The 16,201-nt window shown below is 42.6% G+C and overlaps 1 protein-coding gene across 11 annotated transcripts in view; it reads right to left on the minus strand.

Annotated features, from left to right (window-relative positions):
* The window catches only part of CD46 (CD46 molecule), a 43,493-nt gene extending 38,968 nt beyond the window's left edge, over window positions 1–4,525 (minus strand). For 10 of the 11 annotated variants that reach the window (XR_010110630.1, XR_010110625.1, XM_003831199.5 and 7 more), the window contains exon 1: window positions 4,246–4,520. Coding sequence is in view for 9 of the 11 variants with exons in the window: in XM_003831199.5 (XP_003831247.3) it covers window positions 4,246–4,468 (223 nt within the window). In the remaining 2 variants the exon portion in view is untranslated. Of the gene's footprint in view, window positions 1–4,245 lie in introns of all 11 variants that reach the window. The other variant, XM_034945739.3, reaches the window with a different exon arrangement.
* Window positions 4,526–16,201: the final 11,676 nt, after the last annotated feature.

Raw genomic sequence — 16,201 nt, forward strand, 5'->3', positions numbered from 1 at the left:
GAACCATGTTCTTCTTTTTCTACTATACTCACCTTGTGGGTGCTCAAGAAATGCTGACACTGACAAACTCTATCTGCAAATAAGTATTCAAGAAATTGTCTGCTACCGTGCCTGGGAAAATCAAAACAACCCTAGTTTGGATTCATGTTGTGCTAAGTCAAACAAAAGGCTCAAGTTGCCCTAAAAGGACAGGTAATAACGTGAAAGTCTGAATTTATGATGGTGAGTGTTTATTCCTGATGAGTCTGTTGCTTTTCAGAATTACTCACCCTGTGATTTAATCCTCTTCCTTCTTTCTTGCCTCCTTTGCCCTACTCTGCCACACTGAATAGCTTGGCAGTCCAGTAGTGTCACATCTTGGTGACTTTGCTCACCTTGCTTCCTCTGCTCTGAATACCCTTCCTCCCTGGCCGGTAGCTACAACTCCTGCTCAACTCTTGTCTTCCTTAATCCACCCATCATCTCCTTCAGGAAGCATTTTCTGCCTCCCCCTGGGAAGCAGTGATCAGTCACCTTCCCCTGGACTCTCCGCTGCATGGATCTCTCAGGTAACTATCACATGCTTTTGTGTTTAATAGTTAACAAGGCCGACTCCATTCATCCATGTGGCCACAACACCCAGCACAATATGTCACTCAGAGTAGCTAGTCAAAAAAAATTTGGTATTCAAAGTCCACTGCTGTCAAACACAAAACAATGTGAAGAATATATTGTAATCAATTTCATATTGAAAATAATCATTCTACAGCACAATGGAGAAAGAAGATTAGGCCATTTCTTGTGCTGCCTATCTCCCAGTCTTCTGGTATCCTGGCAGGTGACCAGATATGGACTGCTCTCTTTGCATTGTAGTATGCCCAGTAAGGAAACTGAGACGCTACTGTGTAAGTGCTTACTGATCTTGGCTTCTTTCATTGGAAATAAGGAAAACACCTAAAACAGGCAGAAGAGACCACGCACAACAGGAGACTGCGGGTTTTGTCCAAAAAAGCAGCTCCTCTTCTGGAGGAATGAGACTGGCCTGAAATTTGATACATGTTTCCTTCAACTATCTGGAACCATTTGGCAACTACCTTTGAGAGGGCAGGTCTCCCATGCACAGCACTGTCTGCTTACGAAACCTTCTCCTTGTGAGAGTGAGTTGCTCCAAAAATTGAATGTTTATTTTAATTCATGTATTCTCTCTGCCTAGCATTGTGACTTCTCATTTTTACTTTCTCTAGGTTTCATACCTGTCTTGATTTACCCTTATGAACCTCAAACTTAACCTTGTTTTTCCTTCTCTTCATCCTTAGTTTTGTTATTTTCCATGTTGCACCCTATTCATTTCATAATTCTATGTTCCTCTACTTCAAATCGCTTTCATTATCTTCTTCAGCTTCCTATTTTGTTTCTTTTTTTGTTTGTTTGTGTGTGTATGTGTGTGTGTTTTGTTTTGTTTTGTTTTGAGACAGGGTCTCTTGCTCTGTTATCCAAGCTGGAGTATGATCAGGGCTCACTGCAGCCTTGACCATGGAGGGTCTCCAGTGATCCTTCTCCTTCAGTCTCCCAAGTAGCTAGGACCACAGGCGTGCAACATCACACCTGGCTAATTTTTTTTTTTTTACATGTTTTGTATAGGTGAGGTCTGCTTATGCTGTCCAGGCTGAACTTCTAGCACTAAGCCTATTCTAAACATTAATCTTAAAAGAAAAAAAAAAAAGTCCTTTTGTTTTCTTCTTATCACCACTGCTCCCTACTCCCATTACCCTCCTTCAAAATGAACGTTTTAATGATCAGTGAGATGCAAGACTGAAGTACTGGAAGCCCTGCAGAGTCAACAAATAGGGGAGACAGATCCTTTCTGGCTCTCAGCTGCCGCTGCCCTAGCTTTTTAGGTACCGCAGAAAGACCATCCTGAGCATAGCTCTTTAAAGAACCTTCCTCTTGGAGGCAGGAGGAACTTTTTCCTAGGCTCTAAGCCCCAGCCAAATAGTATATTTAATTTTCTGGTATTTAACAGATACAGAGGTAAACAAATCCGGCTTTTGGAACCACAAGTGCGACAAGACAGACAGGATCCCTGCATCCTGACAGGGTGAGACAAAGAACAGAAAAGGTCATTTTAAAAGGGTGATTACAAGTGAAGAGGGACTTGAACTGGGTTGTATGTGTTCAACCTGAGATGGGGGGGTCGCGAGGTGGGGTGATCAGAGAAGGTCTCTGAGGGTGTAACATTCCAGCTGAGTTTGCAGAAGAGCGAGACTGTTTCTGCAGCAGGTCAGGAGGAGAATGTTCCTGGGCTGAGGGAACAGCAAGCACAGATGCCCCAAAGTCTGTTTGATGAGCAGAGAAGCCTTCCCTCTCTCCAATCATTTGTTAAATGCTGTCAGATTTATATCTGAAAATTATACTGCTTGCCTCCAGAGCACTTCCCTTGGTTCATAATTTATTTGTCACTATTATGTTTTGGATTTTAATGTCTGCCAATCCCAATACATTTTAGCAAATAATTTATTGGTTATCTACTGTGTTCCCAGCACTGAGCACTTATCATTGAGCAAAACAAAGTCCCTGCTTATCTTCCTGCATGAACGTGTGTGTAAACAAATAGTGAAAAAAGGATCGAGAAAATAGGAATGGTTTGTTATTGCCTACCAGTGTAATAGCACCAGACATACAAGACCCATATTCGTTGAATGAATGCTCCTGAGGAAAAAAATGCAACGTAGAAACTATACATGTTATTGGATCCTAAATATAATTTGGACATAGATACACACGACGCGCACATGAAGTCAGAAACAAATATACCAAAATATTAAAAATAGTTGTTTTTTGATTCTGTTCGTGTCGCACAATAAGCATGTATTTCTTAGCGGGTTTTTCTTGTTTGTTTGTTTTGTTTTGACAGGGTCTCACTCTGTCATCCAGGCTGGAGTGCAGTGGCATGATCACAGCTCACTGCAGCCTTCACCTCCTGGGCTCAAGTGAATCTCCTACCTCGGCCCCCAGAGTAGCTGGGACGACGGGCATACACCACCATGCCCAGCTAATTTTTGTATTTTTTGTAGAGACAAGGTTTTGCCATGTTGCCCAGGTTGATCTTGAACTCCTGGGCACAGGCAATCACCCCGCCTGGGCCTCCCAAAGTGCTGGGATCACAGGCGTGAGCCACTGTGCCTGGCCTAGCATGCATTTTTAAAAGTATTGATTCCATTCAATGAAACACAAAATAAATTTAGTGGGATAGGCCTTAAGCTTTAGCTTATGAGCTGTAGGGGAAAACAAGATTAACATTATCTGCCTTCCTTTGTTAGGATACTAATTTCTCACTAGGTTTGGCTACCATTGTTTTTTAGGTTGCTTCACATCTCTCAAATATGACTCAAACTAATGAAAAGAAGGAAAACAATGTCAAAAAGCCATTAGGCAATGGAATCAGATACTATCTATATTGGTTGGGAACAGGAAGAAGACTCGATGGCCCACCCACCCCCCAAAAAAGCAGCCATTTACAAACTAATAGGAGCTCAGGTAACACGGAGACTGTTCACAGAAGGCACAAAAAGCATGGCGCGCCCTTACCACCTCTCTAACCCCAGGCACTGAGAGCCTGCTCTCACTCAACATGCCCTCCCTAGCCCCAGAGTCCGCGCTCACTCCATTCAAAGCAAACAGTGAGCTGCCTTGCCCACAGTGAACTCCGCACACAGGCCACTTGCGCGCAGCACGCTCCCAGCAACACCTGGCCAGGCCCCTGCTCGCCCAGCCCAGCACATGGGGCACAGCAGACGCACTGCAACCCTTACCGCGGGTACTGTCCAAGCCCTAATGAACACCCCACTCACCAAGGCACCAAGGGAACACAGGGCAAACTCTCACCACGGACACAGCACCGGCCCTAGCAACACTCCCACGCACTTGTGCACTCCAGAGCAAGCCCTCACCTAGGGCGCCCAGTCCGCGCTCCCCTGGCCGACTGGCTCAATCCCGAAAACATGATTCACGCTTTTTTTAGGGACGCAGCCAGATCCTGCGTAAATGCCGGCCGCGCACAAGACGCCACCAAACAAGCTTCACCTCGGGCTCTGCGTGGTCCCCGCATTCCCCGCCACATACCCCCGGGATCTGAGCACTGCACCCCTCAGAGAACCCTGTCCCCAAACAGGCACGGCCTGCTGTGAGCCCCGCCCCGCGACTCTTGCCCGACTGAGGAGAGCTCTAGTCTCGCCGCGGACGCGCGAACCCGCCCCGGGGTCCTACCGGAGAAGGAGGACAGCAGCAACACCATGGCCGCCAGAAGCAACCCAGGAAAGCGCCAGGAAGGAAAGGGACACTCGCGGCGGCCGGGAGACTCCATGCGCGGCGCGGAAGACGCCGTTATTTTTCCGGAGGAAAGCAGAGAAACTGAGAGCCAGTTTCCCGAGCAGGGAAGTCCCTTCTGGGTCCAGCTATGGAACGCAACAATCCCCAACTCACAAAGCATCCAGTGCTGCAGGACAGGTGGGCGTGGCCCGAGCCGCGCCCGGGGCGGAAGTGCGTCGAGTCACCGGGGCGGCTGGGGCCAATCGGCGGGCCGCGAGGCGGAGCCTCGGCGCTCATGGGCAGCACTTGGCCTTCGAGGGGACAGGGGGAGGCCCTGGCGGAACCTAACAGAACAGGTTCCCCGAGGCCGCCTTTTTTCTTGCTAAACCCTTGGGCTACCATCCCGGAAGCCTGAGGCGTTCCTGCGGGAAAGGACTGGCTCGCCGTCATATTTGTGACCCAGGCAGGGTGGAAAGAAAACTAAGCTGCTTTGGTAATAGTTTCCGGGAATTCGGGAATCAAGAATAAAGCACTTCGACCTAAAAATAGAGATCCAGAGTCTAGACAGGGGGTCACCGTGGGCTAGCACCCCTCAGGGTTAGTTTTATCCTGGGGCACTGCAGGCTGTCAGGACTGCCTGGGCCCTTACTTGGTATTTGGCATTAGTCAGGCACTATTGGGAACAATATTTGAGTTTTTTTCTTGCTTGAATGTCTGCTACTGGATCGTCTCGGGGCCGTCTTGTTTTCACAATCTCAAAGGTTTGGCTTCTGCACTCCCAGCCCCTAAGGTAATTTGCCCTTTGCTCCCCTCCCTGGAGGGGACCCTTCCGAATCTAATTTATTAAGCAACACCAGGCCATTAGAATATTGAGACTCTATGGGGCCCTTGCCCTTGAGCAACTAAATTTTTTATTGAAGACGAAATATACATGCATGAACAATGTAAGGACAAGGGTATCCTAAGTGCCAAATTCCTGGAAGCAATAAATGCAGGAGGATTCGGATGGGTAGAAATTGTTAGGTGAAGAGTGGATAAGAGGGAGAACTTTTCTGGTGAAACAATCTGAGGAACAATACTGGAAAATTAAGAATGAGCAGGATTGATTTGTAGGATTGTGAGTAAACCGGAATGACCGGTAAAAGGAAAAGGACATGACTGACATTAAAAGAGCAAACAAAGAGTTGACATTTCTTCCCCTCAGATTGGCAAAGAATTAAAACGTCAGCCAATGTGAGTGAACGTGTTGCAGGGGGACCAGCACTCTGTAACATAACTTTTCAGTATGTTAAAAGTCTTGAAGTGGACATGACTTGTGTTAGGCTCTCAGTTCCCAGAGAAATCATCAGAGCTGTGATCAAAGCTCTGATGTGATCAAAGCTCTGATGTGATCAAAACTCTGATGTGATTAATTTTTGAAAAAATATAAACCCTAAATGTCTAGCAAAAGTAATAAGGAATTTCTGGCAGTTACCTTTGTGTGATGGAATTCTATGCAGCAAATATTGCAAAAGAATACCAAATATGAGAAACTATGATATCACTGTAAGTAGAAAAAGCAGAGTCCAAATTGGCATGTGCCTTTTGGCAGTCCTTTTATTAAAACAAAAGTACTATATTGATATGTATAAAAAGAAACTAGGAATACAGCAAAATTAACAATGGTTGATAAGATTACAGATATTTCACTTTCCTTATGCTTTTCAGTTTTCTATGTTGACCTTATGTTACATTTAGAATAAAGTAAAGAAAATGTATTTAAAAAATCAAGCCTATATATCAAGGGCTGTTTTGTTCATAGAATTATGGGAGCAGAACTTGTATTACACAGGGTTAACCTATGAGAGGATGGTGAGGAACTGGATGCTCAGTGTATAAACCTAAAATGGGTCTTATAGAATTATAGAGTTTAAGTGTATTTAACACAGTTTTATAACCGAGATGTACTGAAGAATTTCTGGGTTCACCAAACCATGGAATTTCCTCTTCCTGTCCGACCAACAAAAATTTTTAAATTCTTGGCAGAGATTATAAGACATTAAGTGTGGAGGTGGTATATCAGATAAACATCTTAGTATCTTGGATTATAAAATTCAACACTCCATGACAGCAATTAAAGCGGGTATAATTAAAGAGATGGTAAATAGGAAACTCAATGTGGGAAAATTATTATTTCTGTTAATATATGGTGTCAAAGAGTGATATAACAGATATGTTCTGTGGCTCAAAGCCAGCCTTCATTTGTGAAAGTGGATAGTCTATTTACTGTTCTCAGCAACAATAAATATTAAAAATTCTCCATCCATTTTCAGGCTTGGAAGAAAAATGTCTTTTTTTCTCATGAGAAATTTTATTATAAACTATAGAAGAAAAAATAGTGCTAATGTTTGATCGCCTAGTTTCGGGTGTCAAATTAGATTCAAAGATTGGTATTTTGTTGAAATTTTCTTTCAATCAGTAAAATTTCTATCCCTGAGTTAATCAAGCCATTCTTAACATACTCGAAGACTTTCACATTAAATATTTAAAACTTATTTTTATTTGATTCAACAGAGGCTTCATTTGAATGGCTGAGCCTTGTTCTCTACTTTTTGGATAAGTTTCGTGAGTCAGGGATAGCATTTTCTCATATCTACAGTGCCAAAATCTATAGTAGGTGTACAATGAATAACTGGTAAATATTGGATGAAATAAATGGTTCTTGTGGTCAAGTGCATTTAACATGTCTCTGCCAGTTCTCCCCCAGCATGAATTTACCAAATGCCCACAAAGTTCTGAGAGATTTTGATTTAAATAATTTTAACCCTAGGAAACAAATCAAGATCGGTCTGTAAAAGGGATGAGCTACAACTGTCTGCACAGCAAACTTTCCTAAATCAGGTGTTGCAAGCTTACTTGTGAAGTGGAGCTGTGGTCTATCCCTTAGCCTTGAGATCATTTTAGTGACTGAGTTCAAAGGGAGGGTGTCGACAGTGAACTTCCTGAGGCCTTAACAGGGGTAGAACTTGAAGCCAAAGCTCTGAATGAAGTGGATTTAGGAGATTAAACACTAATGTTTCCTCCAACTCCCCCTAAAGATTTTGCCAAACTGCCAAAGAGAAGAAAAGGAGAGAATGAGAATGTGTGTGTTTGTAGACCAGGTTTAGAACTATGGAATCTCCTTTTAGGGGCTTATGAAGGGCAGTGTGGGTGGAGGCTGGTGTGCAGGGATGTCATTAAACTGTGGCCAACTCTTTTAAAGTTTGATGTTAGATGGTTCTTTGCCTCCTAAATTAGTATACTGTATTTGCATTATGCTTTTCAGGAGCAGGTGTAGTAGCATGAATGGGCCTCTATTTGCATCTACTAAGCACCTGCCAGCCAACTGACCTTTATGGTTAGCTGTGTCTGATCCTCTTTCCTGTTACTATCAAGAGCATTTTTGTGGCATTACATATCAACACAGGGATTAGGAGAACAATCAGGTACAGAAAGAAGTGCATTTCTCAGAAGGAATGGATAGTATTTTGTTTCCTCTTGGCTTTTGAAGGCTTTTAAAACGTAAGTATATTAGAAACTATATTCCATAAGTAGATTTGCAAAATAAAAATATTTTACTCCTTTCTCATTGTAATGGTAGAGACAGAAAATTTCATTTAAGCCTCATAAACTTTACACACTTAGTGTGCCAAAACAGCAAACAAAACAAAGAATGTTAGGACTAGGAATAGCTTCAGAGAGCAATTGGTGTCCAGCCCCTGCTGATAGGGCTCCGATGTGTGAAGGAACACCAGGTTCTTCATCTCGCATTGAATTGGAAAAAAACGAGATGGGCACACGTGGAGTGGTTTTAAGGAGTGGAGAGTTTAGTAGGCAAAAAAGAAGGGAGAAGAAAGAAGGAAGAAGCTCCCCTGTACAGAGACAGAGAGGGGGGCTCCAAAGCTGAGAGTGGAGACCTCAAGTGGGGCAGAAACCAGCCAGGTATACATAGGCTGGAGGAGGCGGTGCCTGATTTGCATAGGGCTCAGCGGATTGGTTTCAGTAGGCATGTCATTCACATAGCCCGGGAAAAAACTGGCCTTGCCACCCTAGTCTATTAATATGCAAATGCAGGGCACCATGATGCTCTACCCGTGTGGGGATAGGTGGGGCCATGTTGCCAGGCACATGTCAGCGCAAGGGCAAGAGGACAACCATGGGAATCATCATGTTGGGTGGACCCAATTTCTAATGGCCGGTATCTGCATACCTAAGGTTGCCTGCCTGGCTCTAAGAGCCTGGGCTTTCCTTCTTGACAAGAAACTTTTCTGGAGCTGCTTTAAAAGAAATGAAAACTTTCCAAGGACCGCTTTTCCTCTCTATCTGCCTAAAATAATTTCTTAATAACTCCTATCACATTCCCCCCAGCCCCCCATGGAGACAACCTAATTGCTGTTAGGGGGTTATTGGGTGACGACTTTTTCTGGCTACTTCCTGCTGAAAATGGACGTTGAATGGGGAACAGCAGCTAGGGCTCTTCCTACGGTCTGTCTAAGGGTTCTTGGAAATAGGGCGTGTCCATGCGTGATCCAGTTTATAACACCCATTTGGAATTTGGTTGCTTCTAGAGGAGAACAAACAATTTGAGTTACAGTATTGAGTATACAGGGTTCAAGTATTAATACAAGACATATAAGCAAGAGAGGGCTTAATAAAGGGTTTAACCAATTCCATAAAGAAGACTGGAATTCATTAAAGAGGGACTGTAGCCACCCGGGGCTAAAGCCTGCATTTTTCCTGAGCTTGTTAATGATTTTGATTTGACCTTTAAGTAACTGTAGATTTTCCTGTACTTTAGTAGAGGTGTTAATCCAGAAGCAGCATGTTTTATTTAAAAGTGCATCACTAATCCCAATAAAAAGTCCTAGCAGACTCAGTAAAACTTTGATGCTTCCTTTTTGTCAGTAACTATTATCCCTCCTATAAGGATAATAATTAAGCAACATATACAGCAATGGAAACTTTCTGTCCAATATTTCAGTTAGAAGGTGCTACCATGTATAACCCTATCACAAACAGTAGAGTGAGTATAGCAATTCCCACAAGTGTGGGGTAGTAGATAATTTCCATCTAAAATTTTACTTTCTAAGATACACAATTTCCCTTTGGGATTTATGAAGTTCATTGGTTTTATTTCCCCAAAAAAGGAAACCTCCAGTTTATGGGCACCCTACTCACTTTCATTACCTGGCAGAATTTGCAGGATAATTGCCCAGAACTGGCATATTGATCCAGATTTTTACATTACCCATCCTTTTTTGTTTCTTCCAATCTGCAGGAGATCACTTGATTTACAGGAATAAGCAGGGTTAGTTTAAAATGTAGGCAAAAAACTTAAAAACAATTAATGAAACTAGGATTTAATGACAAATGTATGATAAGCTTTGGAGCACAATTTCTCTCTCCAGTCCTCATTTTTGGTAAAAACAAATTATGTTAGGACCGTGTGTGTTGTTCGTAGAATAAACTTTAGTCTTATACTTGGCCTGATTATTTGCATAAAGTGCAGCAAGAATGGTTATTTCTACATAGGCCTTTTGGATTGGTTTTGATGAAACTCTGTTCCATAAGGACTTCCAGATAAGACTTTCAGAGCCAAGTCCACCATGGGTTTGTATCCACAAATACCTGTGAGTTGGGTGATCCTCACCTCTTGAGATCCCAAGATAAACTCAGAGCTCCCAGACCTGTTAGAAAGTGACATTCTTTACTGACCACAGGTTAGGAACCATGTGCAGGGACTGTGTGTAGACAAGGTATGAGGCCAGTTCTCCCCAAGGGCCTTTCATTGGCTCTGCATGTCAAGCTTGATTCCTTAAAGGGGAACACATCCTTTCAGTCAAAGCCTTGGTAAAATAACCAGTTTTCCCAATTGTGTCCTGTTGCCAAAAAACAAAAAACAAACAAAAAGGATTCTTATTGCACTGATGCAAACAACTGTATTGCCATAAGTTAAGAGTACTCACAGACAGATAGTCTCCAAATTCCGGAGGAACCAGGCAGAGAAAAATAAACATGCTCCAAATTTTGTTCACAGTAGTAAAACTTACTCAATTATTAAAGGCCATAAATAGCTTAAAATAAGTTTCCTTGACTCTGAAAAACAAAACAAGGATCAGCAATATTCCAAGCAAAAGTTAAAAATTTTGCTTTAACTTTCTGAATACAGTCCCTTTAGTTAACTCTTGTTTTGCTTGATATCTGCGAATATGTCAGTTTTTTATGAGTCCCGTACGTCCTTTCTCTATTCCAGTGTTACAGTGTTCAAAGCTATTAAAAGCTATTAGAAACCTGCATTTGAGAACACCTGTTAAAGTCCTTAATATAGCTTGGTTATGAACCGTTTTTTGAGAAGGAATAAAGCAAGACAACAATTGTCTGTGAATGGCAAAATTTCCATGATAGTTACAGTTAAAAACACGACTGAAAAAGAAGTTTATTTATCTCCATGGCTACCAATAATTTTACCCTTAATTATGACTGATAGCATATACTTAGACATTAGAATTTTGGAAATCCTATATAATTTTGGAACATATATTATTCATCAAAATATGCTTAAAAGAAGATTGGACATCATTTTGGCAATCTCATGTGACTAAACTTGTCAAATAATCCTGTTTACCTCTTTTCTGAATGTTTCAGGGGCCCTCTGAACGATCCAAAAAGCCAGCCCTCAGGAAGGAAAATTTTGAAACTTGAAGTTTGATTTTGAGATGACTGTTAAATGTTAGAGGTTTTGAACACTTGATGTTATGAAATAGAATTCCAGATTGCCATAAATTATTTTGCCAAAATGATGACTCAAAAGGCAAAAACATTTCATTAGCCTTTACTATGACATGGAAATCCTGTTCAAAGACAAATTTTACCCTTGCATTAGTTTGTTAATGTTAACCCCAATCTGTTTAAATGAAACCTTATAGATTATTCCATCTAATCTTAACCAATTTGACCATGAGGTAAAAGCTTTACAAACCTTTTATAACTCTTTTACTAAAGGGCAGATTAGTGTTTTAAGACCTCCTTGCTATACTTCTATTTCAATGCTCAATTTATGAAAAGACCATATAGATACTATGGGAGAAGACAGTGTAGTGCTTCTATCATGTATTTTATTGCAAGGCACCCCAAAGCCAATCGGCTTATTTTGTAATTAGCCCATCCCCCATGGGAGTCTCATCTCTTAGTTGGGGGTGGGGTGGGGTGGGGATGTTTCCATATCTTTCAGGTGGCCAAGAGCATGCTTCTCTGATTTATAACTACTATTAGCCATCCCTTAAAGTATATTTCCTACCTAGTTCCTACACACCAAAGCTCTCTCATAATGGGAAGTAATTTTTGATACCCCAAAACTTTTAACTCTTTTAACTCCTGGGGTCTCGTGAGGAAAACAGGGTTTTTTTTGTTTTGTTTTGCAAAGTGGCGCCTTTGGTTTTTCCCAAGGAATCTCATGCTATCAGAAGTTTTCCCAAGGAGTCCCATGCTACCGGAAGTTATCTTAGGGCCTCTCATGCATGCATTAAGAGTGGTAAGACAAAAAATGGAGAAAAATAATTCAGCTGACAGAAGAAAAGAGCCTTTTTCCAGAAAAACTTTTAAATATACCTATAACTTGAATATCCACTTTTAATTAAGCTGAGCACTCTTTAAGAAAATTCTTTTAAATTCCTCGTTACTTGACTTTAGCCACACCAAGCAGTTAAGATTTTTGGCTTTTTAACCTTACAAAAAGTCACCTCACAGGTTAAACCGACAAGGCTTAAGTAGGTTATGATTTAACCACAAGTGTACAAGGTATTATTTAAGGGGAGATAGGCAGCTTTTGAAACTGTCATTGCAAAATTGTGACTGAGACAGTGAAAGAGATCCAACCCAAGCAACTCCATTTTTTTTCCCAGCCCCCAAGCTGTCCTTGCCCATCCCTGGTCATAGACTGAACCAACTTTGTGAGGAGCCTGGTTTACAGTGTATAGTTTAAAACAAAGATGATAACCGCCCCTTGTTAAGATATACTTCCCTCTTGCCGGGGGACCAGACCAAGAAACTAGCCATAAGATTAGAAACCGTGGCTTAGGGGTCATGCAGCTGGAGGCTACAAGATTTTGACCCTCTCAAGATGAGTGCTTAAGATATTTTGTAAACCCTGCTCATGATGGATTAGCTGGCACCATCCAGATTGACAAACTGGCTTATCTGACTTTGTGGCCCTCACCCAGGAACTGACTTAGCACAAGAAGACAGCCACCATTGTAAAATGGCAGAAACTAAAACAATGTATTGCCATGCAGTTATAGGTTATGCTCCTAAGGACATGAAACAAGATGGAGGCCTGTAGCCAAGTTTGTTACTGACAGTTTTGTTGGGCTGGGTTGAACAGCAGGCTTATGGGGTCCTGGGCCTGCATCCTAACCTAAGGGTACCCTTTCTTTGACAGAACCATACAGAAAGACATGCAAAGCACATCAGATTGTCTACAGCTTAAGACCAACCTCACAAATCCTTTTTCATTAATTATAAATTTACAGAGAATATAAACTATGATCCTTATTATCCCGTTTACTGGTTTGCACAGGGAGAGAGAAGCCAAAAGCCTGACTAGTAAGAAATTTTTACCCTTTTGCTAACATATCAGGCTTCTGGGTTCCCTTCTCCCTAGCTCAACTCTAAGCCAAGCATTTTAAGGTTTGGAAAATTAACCTTTCCTAGGTTGGAAGAACATTATAAAAGAGAGAGAATCCATTTTAAACCACAAAAGAAGTAAAAACACTTTAGAAAGGAGTTCCAATTAGGGTTGCCAATGGTGTTTCCCCTATTTCTTTGCCTTCCCTGTTTTCTCTTTTCCCTTTTGGCCTACTACAGGAGACATATTGCTCATCTCCAAAATTCTCTTCTGCTTGCAGAGCTTCCTGTTTTAGCTGTAGTTAGAGTTTGGCTTAGGAGGAGGATAACATTCCTCCATGAGAGGTCAAATACCTGAGTTAAATTTTGGAAAGCTTCTATCTACCTATCAGTGTTGTCAGAAAATCAGCCTAAGACTCCTTTTACTTGTCTGAGGCCCTGCAATGAGAAGGGAACTTGAAGGGCCCCCAAATAAGGGGGCTCCTCAGATGGTTCCCCTGGAACTTGTTTCTTTAATTTTGGGGAAGTAAAAAGGCCATGCCCTTGTGCAAAAGAAAATAGGCCACTTTTACTTCAAAGTTTCTGGGTTGAAAGAGTCCCAGTGCTTTAAAATACACTCCAGGGGAGTGCATATTAAAAGATGATTTGTTACCCAACTAGAAAGAGAAGTGAGAATAAAAGCGTCCTTTTAGTCTCCTTCCTTTCGGTATGTGATCCAGGATGGAGAGAAAAACAGTAGAGGGTGTCCCCCCAACTATATTCCCTCCGGGGTCCTGGATTCCCAGCACTCGTTTAAATGTGCCACCCATGACTGCAGGCGTGACCCCCCAAGCCATGGCACTAGAGGAACTAAACTTTTGGACCTTAGGCACGCCGTCCCCAAGCAGTCTTAGTCCTCTACCTTTTATTTCCCTTTGACGTTCTAGACTTGTGTGGCCTGTGTTCCTTCCTAAATGGATTTCAAGAAAAATCACGTAATTGGGCAAGGTCCCTGTAAGGGAGGGGGTGTGCTAGATTGAACTCTATATCCTGCTATTATAGCCCGTGCTAAAGCATTTACCCATAGAAAAATGGTTCCGGTTAACTTCTGGACTTAAAATTCCCTCACTAATTAAGTACCATCTTAATAGGAGACAGAATACATGCCTTAAAGAAACGAAGGAACTGAATGTTCGTTTTTCTGCCAGTGCGACAATATCGAGACTAAAATTTGGCTACAAAAGACATCTTACTCCTAACTGTTAAAAGCAGAGCTTTCCCGTCCACAGAAGTATCAGTAGAAAAGTGCAAAATGAAAAAGTTGCGAAGCTGCAAGTTACCACAGAGAACCAGCAATGTGTCTCATAAAGAGGATTTTTATTTCCACTAGGTGGCTTAGGAATACCATGTGCTTGCCAGAGAAACCGTAGAGAGTAAGAGACATTTATTGAATTACTGCCTGCCATGATTCGTGATCTTTTCTAACAGAACTGTTTCCCTGAACTGTAAAGATTCCTGCACATTAGACACACACAGAGAGGGTAAGAGACCGCAGATAGAGAAAGTTTGGCGACAGGGTAGCTGGAAGAGAGCCTTGAGATTAAAGGACAGATTTAAAGTTGAGATCCACTCCATACTCACCAGTCTGATGAATGAATTTCTTTTGCTGGCCCATGCACCAAAATGATACAGCTCTGAGGAGTGGAGGTGAGAGACAGGACTAGCTGGATTTCCTAGGCCAACTAAGAATCCCTAAGCCTAGCTGGGAAGGTGACCACTTTCACCTTTAAACACGGGCTTGGAACTTAGCTCACGCTTGACCAATCAGATAGTAAGGAGAGCTCACTAAAATGCTAATTAGGCAACAACAGGAGGTAAAGAAATAGCCAATCATCTGTTGCCTGAGAGCACAGCGGGAGGGACAGTGATCAGATATAAACCCAGGCATTCAAGCCGGCAACGACAACCCCCTTTGGGTCCCCTCCCTTTGTGTGGGAGCTCTGTTTTCACTCTATTTCACTCTATTAAATCTTGCCGCTGCACTCTTCTGGTCTGTGTTTGTTACGGCTCGAGCTGAGCTTTCGCTCACCGTCCACCACTGCTGTTTGCCGCCGTCGCAGACCCACCGCTGACTTCCATTCCTCCGGATCCGGCAGGGTGTCCGCTGTGCTCCTGATCCAGCGAGGCACCTACTGCCACTTCCAATCGGGCTAAAGGCTTGCCATTGTTCCTGCACGGCTAAGTGCCTGGGTTCATCCTAACCGAGCTGAATACTAGTCACTGGGTTCCACAGTTCTCTTCCAGGACCCACGGCTTCTAATAGAGCTATAACACTCCCCGCATGGCCAAAGATTCCATTCATTGGAATCCATGAGGCCAAGAACCCCAGGTCAGTGAACACGAAGCTTGCCGCCATTTTGGAAGTGGCTCACCACCATCTTGGGAGCTCTGGAAGCAAGGACCCCCAGTAACAGAGGAACCTGTTGGTTCTTCGTGTCATATTGAATTGGGAAAAATGACACGGACACACATGGGGTGGTTTTAAGGAGCAGAGAGTTTAATAGGCAAGAAAGAAGGAAGAAGCTCCCCTTTACAGAGACAGAGGGAGGGGGGCTCCAAAGCCAAGAGAGGACACCCCCACATGGGATGGAAAATAGCCAAATATATGTAGAGGCTAGAGGAGGCGGTGTCTGATTTGCATAGGGCTCAGGGGATTGGTTTGACCAGGGATGTCATTCACATAGACTGAAAAACTGGCCTTCCCACCCTAGCCTTTTAATATGCAAATGCAGGACACCAAGATGTTCTACACTTGGTGAGATATGTGGGGGCAGCCATGTTGTCAGGCACACGTCAGGGCTAAGGCAAGAGGAAAACGGTGGAAATCACCATGTTGGGTGGACCCAGTTTCTAATGGCTGGCATTTGCTTATTAAAGGTTGCTGGCCCAGCTCTAAGAGCCAGGGCCTTCCTGCTAGACAAGAAACATTTCTGGAGCTGCTTTAAAAGAAACAAAAACGTTCCAAGGACCCCTTTTCGTCTCTATCTGCCTAAAATAATTTCTTAATAACTCTTATCACACTACTTTTCAGATGTAAATGTAAGGTCAAAGGTCAGCAGAATTGTTTAATAATACAAGTTAGGCAATATAGTATTTTACTCATAGTATATACAGTATTTCCCATTATAAATGATGTAATCGAAAACAAACCTTTTGGCTTTCTTGCAATTGAAAAGTCACAGGTGAGGTTGCAGTGAGCCTAGATTGCACCACTGCACTCCAGCCCCAGGGCAAG

This window comes from Pan paniscus, chromosome 1, assembly GCF_029289425.2.
Source record: "Pan paniscus chromosome 1, NHGRI_mPanPan1-v2.0_pri, whole genome shotgun sequence".
In the NCBI taxonomy this organism is placed as follows: Eukaryota; Metazoa; Chordata; class Mammalia; order Primates; family Hominidae; genus Pan; species Pan paniscus.